Source organism: Pantherophis guttatus, chromosome 4 (assembly GCF_059756535.1).
Source record: "Pantherophis guttatus breed Tessera chromosome 4, ASM5975653v1, whole genome shotgun sequence".
Classification (NCBI taxonomy): Eukaryota; Metazoa; Chordata; class Lepidosauria; order Squamata; family Colubridae; genus Pantherophis; species Pantherophis guttatus.
Genome location: NC_142066.1, coordinates 35,807,921 through 35,821,570, shown reverse-complemented (window position 1 = coordinate 35,821,570; position 13,650 = coordinate 35,807,921). Strand labels below are relative to the sequence as shown.

General features: G+C 38.7%; 1 protein-coding gene across 1 annotated transcript in view; it reads right to left on the bottom strand.

The window, feature by feature from the left end:
• Positions 1-11,026, bottom strand: part of LOC117668705 (uncharacterized) — a 70,972-nt gene extending 59,946 nt beyond the window's left edge. Inside the window, exons 1-6 of the mRNA XM_087893607.1 lie at positions 10,936-11,026; positions 4,744-4,764; positions 3,336-3,356; positions 2,516-2,536; positions 1,225-1,245; positions 407-427 (exon numbers count right to left, since the gene is read on the bottom strand). Of these exons, the coding sequence (XP_087749733.1) occupies positions 407-427; positions 1,225-1,245; positions 2,516-2,536; positions 3,336-3,356; positions 4,744-4,764; positions 10,936-11,026 (196 nt within the window). The remainder of the gene's footprint in view (positions 1-406; positions 428-1,224; positions 1,246-2,515; positions 2,537-3,335; positions 3,357-4,743; positions 4,765-10,935) is intronic.
• Between the last annotated feature and the right edge of the window lie 2,624 nt (positions 11,027-13,650).

Sequence of the window (13,650 nt, the reverse complement as noted above, 5' to 3'; positions counted from 1 at the left end):
AAGAAAGAGCCTTCTGCAAAGAAATAGTTAATTGATTACATCCAAATTGAAGATGCCAATTGCTTTTATTGGAAAAGAAAATCAACAATTATTATATGAGTAAAGCAAATTGAAATAATTACCTCAAGAAAAAGCCTAACTCTATAGGGATTTGATTTACATTTTGAATTGGGATTACTTTCATTGTACGCAAAAATCCTTGTAAGATTTTCATTTTCTTATCAGCTTACTACTCATTTAAATCTTCCCAAATTTTTACATTCCTAAAATCTATATCTCTCTATAGGTCTTCAACCAGAAATCTAATTTTTTAATACTTTTATTCTTTTTCAAATACATTTTGTCAGTGAATTTTGTAGGTTAATTACAAAATTACTGAAATATTGAGAATCTTCAGCATACTTACCCACTTTTGTCTTTAACTGATCTGCAAAGGAAAGTAGAATCATTTTACACATAGCACACATTTCAGAGTAAATAAGATTTTTTTTTTCATTTTATTGAATAAAGAATATATTACATTTCAAACTCTACAGTTCGGCAACATGAAGTCATCTTGTATATTTACATATATGGAATCTAATCAATTATCTAGGTATTATACAATTTATACGTAAATTTTGTAAAATTGAACACATAATACAACAATAATATATAGATTAATTAATAATTGTACATTGTCCTTGTGAGTGTTAACTTTTGCATTTATTTTTCAACCACCTATACCAGAGATTCCAGATGGTATAGAATTCTGAGTCTTCCTTTCCATTTAAGGAGACTTACTCTTTTCTGAGAAATATACAATATTTCACCAAATACACGGATCTGCAACGCTGCTCTCCACCCTTCTATTATTTTGTAATTTTCATATAAAATTTGTCATTTCTTTCCCTTATAACTAATTTAAGATCAAATTGTATCCTTTTCTAGTTGGATTGATTTGGATTACATTGGTTGGTCTTATATGCTGAAGCTTTCTGTGGTTTATCCTTAGAAAGGGTATGGATGAAGGGTGGCAATCCATGCACAGAAATAATAAAACTTAATTTAATCATAGATCCATTTACGTATTGAGTGATCCAATAGTGACATCACCTTGCTTAAAAATTTCACAAAGAAATGCCTGGAGTTTGTCTACTTATGCCAAAGTAAGAGCCTTCTGCAAAGAAATAGTTAATTGATTAAATCTAAATTGAAGATGCCAATTGTTTTTACTGGACTTACCATCTTCTTCCCTTAAGCGGGCTGAAAAGAAAAACGGAGAAATCAACAATTATTATATGAATCAAGCAAATCAAAATAATTACCTCAAGAAAAAGCCTATCTCTATTGTGGTTTGATTTACATTTTGAATTGGGATCACTTTCATTGTACACAAAAATCCTTGTAAGATTTATCATTTCCTTTTCAGTTTACTAATCGTTTAAATCCTCCCACATTTTTACATTCCTAAATCTATATCTGTGTATAGGTCTTCAACCAGAAATCTAATTTTCTGATTGCCCATCTTTTCAAATGTCATATACAATCCAGTAGGTCATATTTTAAAATATTATATACAATCTTTTTGTTTAGCTCACAAAGTAGAAATAAGTGCCCCCCTCAGAGGTCGGTTTGGAGGGCGAGGGGGAAGTGGAGGAGGAGGAGGGGTGTTGTTGGGATGGTCCGACAGGAAGGCACGCCAGGGGATTAGGACTATGATGAAGGATAACGATGGAACATGTAGCTAGATTATGAACTACTCCACTGCTTCTCAATCTTCAAAACTCCAAATCAGTTCCCAGGATTCCACTGACAGAGAATATGTTGCCGCTTCCTTACATTAGCTCCATCCCCTCATGTGCTGTGAACATGTATGCGAAAAGAAGGAGGCCAAATGTACTACCACTCCAGTTGGCAATGCGACCTTCACTGTGTGGTCATGCTCAGTATTGTTAAGGCATTTTAATTTTTTAATACTTTTATTCTTTTTCAAATACATTTTGTCGGTGAATTATGTAGGTTAATTACAAAATTACTAAAATATTGAGAATCTTCAGCATACTTACCCACTTTTGTATACAATATTTTGTATATTTTGTATATATTTTGTATACAATATTTCACCAAAAACAGAGATCTGCAATGCTGCACTCCACCCTCTATTGCTTTGCAATTGTCATATAAAATTTGTCTTTTCTTTTCCTTATAACTAATTTAAGATCAAATTGTATCCTTTTCTCGTTGATTGATTTGGATTACATTGGTTGGTCTTAATGCTGAAGCTTTCTGTGGTTTATCCTTAGACAGGGTACGGGTGAAGGGTGGCAATCCATGCACAGAAATAATAAAACTTAATTTAATCATAGATCCATTTACGTATTGCGTGATCCAATAGTGACATCACCTTGCTTAAAAATTTCACAAAGAAGTGCCTGGAGTTTGTCTACTTATGCCAAAGAAAGAGCCTTCTGCAAAGAAATAGTTAATTGATTAAATCCAAATTGAAGATGCCAATAGCTTTTACTGAACTTACCATCTTCTTCCCTTAAGCGGGCTGAAAAGAAAAACAGAGAAATCAACAATTATTATATAAATAAAGCAAATCAAAATAATTACCTCAAGAAAAAGCCTATCTCTATTCCAGTTTGATTTACATTTTGAATTGGGATCACTTTCACTGTACTCAAAAATCCTTGTAAGATTTATCATTTCCTTTTCAGTTTACTAATCGTTTAAATCCTCCCACATTTTTACATTCCTAAATCTATATCTGTGTATAGGTCTTCAACCAGAAATCTAATTTTCTGATTGCCCATCTTTTCAAATGTCATTTACAATCCAGTAGGTCATCTTTTCAAATATTATATAAATCTTTTTGTTTAGCTCACAAAGCAGAAATAAGTGCCCCCCTCAGAGGTCGGTTTGGAGGGCGAGGGGGAACTGGAGGAGGAGGAGGGGTGTTGTTGGGATGGTCCGACAGGAAGGCACGCCAGGGGATTAGGACTATGATGAATGATAACGATGGAACATGTAGCTAGATTATGAACTACTCCACTGTTTCTCAACCTTCAAAACTCCAAATCAGTTCCCAGGATTACACTGACAGAGAATCTGTTGCTCCTTGGTTACCTTACCTCCATCCCCTCATGTCCTATGAACATGTATGAGGAAAGAAGAAGGCCAAATATGCTTACAACTCTAGTTGGCAATGCAATGTTCACTGTGCGGTAATGCTCAGTATTGTAAAGGCATTCTAATTTTGTAAAACTTTTATTCTTTTTCAAATACATTTTGTCAGTGAATTTTGTAGATTAATAAATTACTGAAATATTTAGTATCTTCAGCATACTTACCCACTTTTGTCGTTAACTGATCTGCAAAGGAAAGTACAAACATTTTACACATAGCACACATTTCAAAATAAATAAGGATTTATCTTTCATGAAAAGCAAGGAAGGCTGATTGAGTGGAGAAATGTAAAACTTTGGTTAAGGAGACTTACTCTTTTCTGTGAAATATACAATACTTCACCAAATACAGGGATCTGCAACGCTGCTCTCCACCCTTCTATTGCTTTGCAATTGTCATATAAAATTTGTCATTTCTTTCCCTTATAACTAATTTAAAATCAAATTGTATCCTTTTCTAGTTGATTGATTTGGATTACATTGGTTGGTCTTATATGCTGAAGCTTTCTGTGGTTTATCCTTAGACAGGGTACGGGTGAAGGGTGGCAATCCATGCACAGAAATAATAAAACTTAATTTAATCATAGATCCATTTACGTATTGAGTGATCCAATAGTGACATCACATTGCTTAAAAATTTCACGAACAAATGTATGGAGTTTGTCTACTTATGCCAAAGTAAGAGCCTTCTGCAAAGAAATATTTAATTGATTAAATCTAAATTGAAGATGCCAATAGCTTTTACTGGACTTACCATTTTCTTCCCTTAAACGGGCTGAAAAGAAAAACAGAGCAATCAACAATTATTATATGAATAAATCAAATCAAAATAATTACCTCAAGAAATCTATCTATATTGCGATTTGATTTACATTTTGAATTGGGATCACTTTCATTGTACACAAAAATCCTTGTAAGATTTATCATTTCCTTTTCAGTTTACTAATCGTTTAAATCCTCCCACATTTTTACATTCCTAAAATCTATATCTGTCTAAAGGTCTTCAACCAGAAATCTAACTTTATGATTGCCCATCGTTTCAAATGTAATATACAATCCAGTATGTAATCTTTTAAAATATTATATGCAACCTTTTTGTTAATCTCACAAAGCAGAATGAAATGCCCCCCTCAGAGGTCGATTTGGAGGACGAAGGGGAAGTGGAGAAGGGGAGGGGTTTGGGACCACCAGGCAGGAAGGTACGCCAGGGGCTGAGGATGATGCTGAAGGATAACAATAAAATATGTAGCTAAATTATGAACTACTCCACTGTTTCTCAACCTTCAAAACTCCAAGTCCGTTCCCCATGATTACACTGACAGAGGTTCTTTTGCTCCTTCGTTATCTTACCTCCATCCCCTCATGTCCTGTGAACATGTATGAGGAAAGAAAAAGGCCAAATATATTTACAACTCCATTTGGCAATGCTACCTTCACTGTGTAGTAATGCTCAATATTATTAAGGCATCTTAGTTTTTTAATACTTTTATTCTTTTTCAAATACATTTTGTCAGTGAATTTTGTAGGTTAATTACAAAATTACTGAAATATTGAGAATCTTCAGCATACTTACCCACTTTTGTCTTTAACTGATCTGCAAAGGAAAATAGAATCATTTTACACATAGCACACATTTCAAACTAATTAAGGATTTATCTTGCATGAAAAGCAAGGAAGGCTGATTGAGTGGAGAAATGTAAAACTTTGGTTAAGGACACTTACTCTTTTCTGTGAAATATACAATATTTCACCAAATACAGGGATATGCAATGCTGCTCTCCACCCTTCTATTGCTTTGCAATTGTCATATAAAATTTGTCATTTCTTTCCCTTATAACTAATTTAAGATCAAATTGTATCTTTTTGTAGTTGATTGATTTGGATTACATTGGTTTGTCTTATATGCTGAAGTTTCCTGTTATTAATCCTTAGACAGGGTATGGGTGAAGGGTGGCAGTCCATGCACAGAAATAATAAAACTTAATTTAATCATAGATCCATTTACGTATTTTGTGATCCAATAGTGACATCACGTTGCTTAGAAATTTCACAAACAAATGCATGGAGTTTGTCTATTTATGCCAAAGTAAGAGCCTTCTGCAAAGAAATAATTAATTTATTAAATCCAAATTGAAGATGCCAATAGCTTTTATTGGAAAAGAAAATCAACAATTATTATATGAATAAAGGAAATCGAAATAATTAACTCAAGAAAAAGGCTAACTCTGGCTTCCGGTTGGCACCGCCAGCATCGCAGACGGTCTTTTCGGACGCCAGCCCCGCAATTCCATTAGAGCCGTTCTGACAGCGCTAATCAGCTTTCAGATGGCTTGAAAATCTCTCCTTTGGGAGAAGAAGGAGAGAAGAGCCGGTGGGCGAGGGTAGAGCTCCCTGGAAGCCCCTGGAACTCCCCGCTCAGCCCACTGAAGCTCCGGATCCGTGGTGACTCCATTCTAAATGGAGCCAGACGCCGGCAACCGACTCTGCTGTCAAAAAGGAGATTAATTGAATTCAAAAGCAGACAGAATGGAAGCAGGAGAACAAGCTTTTGCAAGTATTATGCTTAACTCCTGGGATACATTGTTTCTACTTGATTTTTCTGAGCTGGAGGTGGAAATGGCATCTTTGTTGTGGGCGTAAAAGTGAAAGTTAGAAATGAAAGTGTTTGTTAACAGATTTGTGCTCAGAGACTGGATTTAAGTTGCTGGGATTTGAGAGCTGTGTGTAGAAAAGACTATCTTGCTTGATAAATTACAAATAAATCTGAGAAAGCTGTTCAAGAGATTTTATGGCTGTGAAAAGAAAAATTCTTTTAAAATAATATGGCTTCCAAGCAAGGAGTTCCTGAAAGTGGTGGAGGCTCTCTAATGGCGTCAGAAATGACACAGAGAATTGATTCACAGAGCCAGGAGGATATTTTTATAGATCTTACAGAATTTATAAAGGAAGCCATGAATAACCAAATTGTAATTATTAATAACCAAACAGCAATCATGGAACAAAAACTTATAGAACTGGTGGAAGATATAAAAGCAATTGAGGATGTTTTTGAAGGAAAGCACAATGACAATGTAGGAGACATTTTGACCAAAACAGAGAAGAATGGGCTGGCTCTCAAGAATCTTCAAACTTTCTTCCTGTCCTTTTGGAATTAACTGACAGAACTTTTCAAAAATATAATTTGGAGCAGAAAGAAGTAGAAACTGACCAGCCCTACAAGGTTTCGGAGGACAAAGAAGACTTGGCAGAGGCATTCACAAAATTAATTGAAATGCAACAACTGGACTTTTCTTTTCAAACTGAAAAATCTTATTGAGTTAATTCTTCGTTCTATGAACTGACTGATTATATAAGCAAGAAGAGTCGATATGGGGGCTACAAATCAGAGGAAATGGTTCCAAGAAAGGGAAAAGTTTTAAAGATATATCAACCCCCAGTTAAAATTCAAAACCTCGTCAAAATAAAAGTAGGAGGGAGGAAGAAAGACTGGGAAAAATACAGAAAGAAAGGAAGAATGGAAGATTAACTTTTTCTGGTCTAACTATTGATGTATTAATGATTAATTACAATGATTAAGTAATTGAATTAAGAATTCAATTAATGATTAATTAAGGTTTACTTATTGTTGTATTAATTAATTTTGATTTAGGTACTGATTTTATTTTATTTTATTTCTTTTTTGAAACCACCAATTGTGGTGAGGGGGATAGTTATATTGGTAATCATTTTAACACTTATCAAATACACAAAGTTATATGCATTTAATGTACCTGGGTTTGCTAACAAAAGTATGTTTGGCATATAATATTAAACACAATAGCTATTTAAACAAGAGTTAAAATGTAGTGATTACAATTGCTTTAAAACTTTTGTTTACTTCAATATCTTTGTATTTATTTTAATGCTAAATTTTTACATGCATTGGATACAATACTTTTAGTACAATATTTTTGAAATGATGCTTCAATAGGATAAACTCTAGCAAACATATTGGAGGAAACTTCCTATACATAATTCAAAAGTATGGGACCAAAAATTGGTGTTGAAACCCCATTAATAATAGGATGATAATAAAAAACAGATGGGATCGCCTTTGGAGATCGCCCTTTTTTTAATTGGGGATCTTATCCTGTTGACATAATTGACAAGTAAAGTCTGAATAGAGGCTTCTATATCTATATAAACAGGTGTGTGTGTGTGTGTGTGTGTGTGTGTGTGTGTGTGTGTGTGTACTACAAATATATCCTATAATACTCCTTACTGATTAACCATGACCCTAACTCTGATGTCACTTCAGCTCTATTCAGCATTTCTCAAACATTTCCCACTCTACAACTCCAATCTTTTCCTTTTCTTTTCCAAAGAAAATATTCAAGAGTCTATAGGATCCTCTCCTTAATTATTTTTCTTCTTTTTCTTTAAATACTTTGCATTTTCTGCAAGCCTTTAATTTCCTTACTAAATGCTAAGATATTCTCTTGTTTTCCTTTTTTTAAATTTACAATCCTGACTGAATTCACAACTGAGTTTATTATACATTAACAATATGCACAATATCTTTTCCTTTGCAATAAAAGGCACACCCAACTATTACAAATAGGAAAGCTGAGATGCAAGTAAAATAAAGAAGTAGTTCTTCAAGTAAAATGAAATTGATGAATTGCCTGAAAAGCAGATGACAAAGAATGAGTCAATGAGTTGAACAAAATAGTTCTAAAAATTGTTCTTGTTCTTCATGGCCAGCTAAAAATCTTAACAATATACCAGTCTTTAAGTTTTATTATCTTTTATTTGATGAAGACAGTTGTTGTAGCATGGGAATAATGAGAGGCACAAGCAAGCTAGTGACAACAGCTCTTTAATTCAGGGTGAGACTTCAGCAAAGAAACACAGGCAACAGTCCTCTTTATATACTTTTCAGAGGCAGCCATGAACCAATCAGAATTCACTGAACCTTTGAATTTCCCGCACAAAATAGATACATACATAACACCCCTCCACTCCCAGAAGGCACTTATCCTATCTATTTACATATTTACATACAAAATCATGCAGGTGACCAGGGCGTGTCTTAGTTCTGGTTGACCTGCGCAGTTCAGTTGTTGGCGAGGCATCGAGGCGGTCAGAGGGACCTCCTGTCTCTCCTGGCTCCGCCAATGGAACCTCCTGGATTTCTCCGGAGGTGTGGCTATCCCCGGCTGGGAGTGTCGATTCGCTGGGGCGGTGCTGGAACTCTGGGCTGCCAGATAAGTATTCTGGCTTACTCGGGCTTGAGGTAGCTGTGTCAGGAAAACTTTGGTAGTTAGGGCTCACAATGATTGAGGTTTCATGTTGTAATCGTCTACGCAATTGATCTATATGTCTCCTCCAAATTTTATCATGCCCTATATCGACTGTATATGATTTTGGACCGATAATTCCTATGATGGTTCCCTCTACCCACAATGGCCCGTTGGTGTAGTTTCTGGCAAATACTGGTGTTCCCACTTGGAATTGTCTTAGTCCTCCCCCTTCCCCTTTGAAGCTATCGGGGGAGTAATTGGGATGCAATCGATCGAGAATGCACCTTAGCTTTCGACCCATTAAAAGCTCGGCTGGGCTGTGGCCCGAGGTGGGGAACGGGGTAGCATGCTGCACAGCTAAGAACTCATCTATCCTAGCCTGCCAGTCCCCTGCATCGAGCCGGGAAAATGCTTCCTTGGCCATTCTCACAAATCTCTCCGCAAGGCCATTCAAAGCCGGATGAAAAGGAGCAGATAAAGCATGTCTAATGCCTAACTTGGCCAGGTAGCCCTCGAATTGAGTCGCCATGAATTGGGGCCCATTGTCAGCTACCAGGGTGTCCGGCAACCCATGTGTTATAAACAGTTTTCTGAGTACTTTGATTACGGCCTCAGAAGTTGTAGATGGCATTAGAGCAATCTCTAGCCACTTAGAATATGCATCTACAATGATTAGAAAGTTCTGGCCATGGAACGGGCCAGCGAAATCGATGTGAATCCTCCCCCATGGTCCCTTTGGTTTTTACCATTCCCGAACGGGAGCTATAGGAGGATCTGGGCGGGATTCCTGGCAGGGCCTGCACTTCCCCACCCACTCAGTGACGTCTTGGTCGAGATGTGGCCACCAAACATAACTATGAGCTAGGCCTTTCATGCGAACAATACCAGGGTGTCCCTCATGCAGCATTTCTAAAACCCTGTGCCTTAACCGCGAAGAGATGACAACCCTGTCACCCCACAATAAGCAACCCCCCAACATTGAAAGTTCATTTTTCTTGTTAAAGTACAATTGAAAATCCCCACTGTCCACCTTTGTAGGCCAACCCCGCATTACCCAGCCCATTACAGTGCGCAAAACAGAGTCCCTGGCAGAAGCCCTTGCCACCTCGCTTGAAGAAATGGGGCCCGGGGACACAACATCAATGAGTAAAACTGGGGCTTCCGGAGTCGGGTTGTCCAACAGTTCAGGCAAGGGGCATCGGCTGAGGGCGTCAGCATGTCCCAGAGTTCTGCCCGGTCAGTGGAGCAGTCTGTAGGAATAGGCAGCTAAGAAAATGGACCATCTGGTCATCCGAGGAGAAAGAGCAGCCAGGGTCAGTTTATCTCCAGCCAAAAGTCCCAAAAGAGGCTGGTGATCCGTAATAAGTTCAAAGGTTTGGCCAAACAAGTACTCATGAAACTTTTTGACCCCAGCTACAGCTACTAATGCCTCCCTGTCCAGCTGGCTGTACTTCCTTTCTGCACTAGATAAAGTGCAAGAGTAATAGGCGATGGGCACCTCTAACCCATTCGGCAGTCTATGGCTTAACACTGCGCCTACGCCAAAGGGGGAAGTGTCATACATTAATACTAGGGGCAGTTCTGAATTGTATTGAATGAGGAAGCTGTCCTCAGACAAAAGTTTCTTTACAGCATTGAATGCAGCTGCTTCTCGTTTGCCCCACACCCAGGGAACGTTTTTTCCTAGGAGCCTGTGCAGTGGCTCCGCAATGGTGGCTTTGTCTTTTAAAAACATGGTGTAGAAATTGAGAAGCCCCAAGAAGGCCTGCAGTTCGGCTTCGATCTAGGGGTTCTGGATGGCCCTGACCTTGCTTTCTGTGGGATGAATGCCTGTGCCGTCGATTCTGTAGCCTAAGAATTCTACCGATGGAACCGCTATTTTGCATTTAGCTCATTTAAGTTTGAGTCCCGCTTCTCTGAATCTGGTTAGGACTTGTCTAACCCTATTTCCTAGCTGTGTCTCGTCTTGGCCACTAATTAGAACGTCGTCGAAATACGGGATGACTCCTGGGAGGCCTTGTAGAAGGTGCTCCATGGTACTCTGGAAGAGCCCTGGGGCGATGCTAACCCCAAACTGTAGTCTAGTGCATTTAAAGGCACTTCTGTGAGTTACTATAGTCTGCAATTCTGCCGTAGCATCATCTACTGGCAGCTGTTGCTACGCCTGCGCAAGGTCTAATTTTGCGAATAGCTTGCCAGGCCCCAGGGAGTGTAGTAGATGGAGCATGATCAGAACGGGATAGGCACTCTGCTGCAACGCCTTATTTATCGAACACTTGTAGTCAGCGCAAATTCTAATTGACCTCTAATTGAGGTTTCCCATTTAGCATGATCTACAGGAACTAACACCCCTTGCTTAATGAGCTTGTCGAGCTCTGCATCGATTTTGGGCTTCAAAGCAAATGGAACCCGTCTTGCCTTTAGTCTGATTGGCGCTACATTGGGGTCTAAATTAAAGGAGATAGGGGTCCCCACATACTTGCCTAGAGTCTCCTCAAAAACATCCCGAAACTCGTGGAGAGGAGTTTCTTTGAGGGATGGTCCACCAATGCTGTGGACGCCCGTGAAGCCCATGCCGAGGGCTCGGAACTAGGCCATGCCCAGGAGACTTGGTAGCGGCTTGCTTACGATGGTCAGGGGTAGCTCTTTCTGGAACTCGCCGTAGGTGACCTGGAACGTGCCCACATCTTCTACAGGAACTCGGTTTCCCTGGTAGTCGAGGAGGCGAACTTTTTGTCGAGACAGCTGGGCTTTCTGGAACTTAGGCAGGAGCGTTTTAAGTGTTGTCCAGGACATAATTGAAAGTGTAGACCCGGTGTCGATGTCCATTTCGCATGGTTTGCCTTTGATTTCTACTTTCGTGTAGACCTTCTCGTCGTCTTTTGTGCTGGCTTGGCCGATTCCCATGCTGTAGGTCTCCCGCTTTTGATTCTCGCGCCGTTTTCTCGCACCATCATCTTTGTTTGGCTGTTTTGAATGAGCCGATTCTGGTTGGTCACGGTAGTCACATGGCTTGCGGCTACGTGGAAATTGAGCTCTGCAAACTCATGCTAAGTGGCCTTTCCTGTCGCAACACCTGCAAGTGGCGTCTCTGTATTTACACGATTGTCTCTCGTTATCCCTGCCACAGCTAGAACAGTTCTCATGGCGGCGGCTTTGCTCACTCTTTTTCTTCTCCGTGTGGAAGACGTCCTCATCCGACTCTTCCTCCGTGCTGGTTCGCGCCTCCTCTCTGTGGACGGGGGCTGTTTTCGGGGCATCTTTGCCTGGCAGTGGCCGCTGTAGCACTTCAGAAGCCTTCGTTGATGCCTCATGTGCTCGGGCTTCATCAAGCGCGCCGGCTAGCGTTAGATCTGGCTTGGCCAGAAGGTGCCTTTGTAAACGAGTGTCTCTAACGCCACAAATCAATTGCTCAAGTAACGCATCGTTGAGGTCTCTGTAGTCACAATGTGTTGCGGCTTTTCGAAGTGTGGCCACATATGCACTGACCGGTTCTCCTTCCCTTTGTACACGTTGCCAGAGCTCGTAGCGCTGTACAAATTTCGAAGGAACTGGAGCGTAGTGGGCTCTCAAGTTTGCTTGAAGTACGTCTCAGGGAACCGTCTGGACTGGGGTTGGCTTGCAGAGGGACTTGGCCATCTTGAATATGTCTGGCCCACAGTGGCTTAAGAACAGGGCTCTTTTTCGGTTCGCGGAGAGCCCCTGCATCTCGCTTGCTTCCAGGGAGCATTCAAACCTGGTTAGATACGATCCCCACTTCTCTCGGGTCGGATCGAAAGGTTTGGGCGGGACGTAGGCAGACATCGCAATATGTCTCCGTAGTCCATTCATTACCCTGGCTGGAAGTCAGATCTCTTTTTGAATTGCTTCTTGTGGCCTCTATCCCACCTTCGTCGCCAATGTTGTAGTGTGGGAATAACGAGAGGCACAAGCAAGCTAGTGACAACAGCTCTTTAATTCAGGGTGAGACTTCAGCAAAGAAACACAGGCAACAGTTCTCTTTATATACTTTTCAGAGGCAGCCATGACCCAATCAGAATTCACTGAACATTTGAATTTCCCGCACAAAATAGATACATACATAACAACAGTATTTTCTCCCATGTTTAAAATACTCAGGCAACGGTGTTGGTGGTCTAAACACAAATGGAGTTAATATTAACATTATAAAGAAAAAGATATGGGCAATTCCAAGGAACTTTGGCCTTGGCAGCTGTGCAATCATATGAAGCTAGAGCTCCATATCAGCTATAAATTCAGCCTACTAATTTAAAAAAAAAAATCAAAAAAACTAGAACAGGTTCAGAAAATGGCAAGAAAGATGATCAGGGGACTGGAAACTACAAGAGGAATTGGTGTCACATTTACTTTAAAAGAATGGGGGTAGAATATGGGAGCACTTTTCTTTAGTGGTAATACAGAACAGATTCCAAATAGGCTCTGTACCATATAAAGTATATGGCTTTATGCTTTACAAGACTTCTGAGTTACAAAAAAAGAAATTCTAATTAAATGCAAGGAATAACTTCCTAACAGTAAGAGCAGTAACATCTGTCATATTTGAAAATGATTTAGTAAATGATACTAAATTGGATGCAGTCACGTATAGATTCCATATCTGTTGTGGAAAATATGAACTAAGTAAATCTGGAAGTTTCAAGTCAAATTTATTTCAATTGACCAAATTTAGCCATGTGTTTAATATTTTTCTTGAACATAGCAGGATAGAGAAGTGATTAGCCTTTGCTAGATTACATCTTTATGATTTTTTTAATATTGAAAAAACATGAAGTTAATTACTCTTTTCCTAAGGAAACCTAAAAACTAATTGTTAATACTGTATATTCCATCTTTTTTATGTAATTAAACAAACAATTTCAACTATGTATTCAGTATTATGTTAACTGCAACATTTAATTGTATAATGTTCCAATTCAGTTCCACATAATTTGGAAGAGGAACAAGAAATTAATAAAGCAGTTTGTTTAATTTATTAAACTACAACATCGGTTTAAAATAATTTATCCTCACTTTTGAAAACCCTGCAAATTTATTTTAAATTGTACCTTTTTAAATGGCAAAAAATAGCATACCTTCCATGGAAGAAAGCTGGAAATGTCCTGTTTATTCAAATAAGAACTGAATTTGATCTTTGTATTCTTATTATTTCAAGAAGTATAAAACATACAGAAAATGAA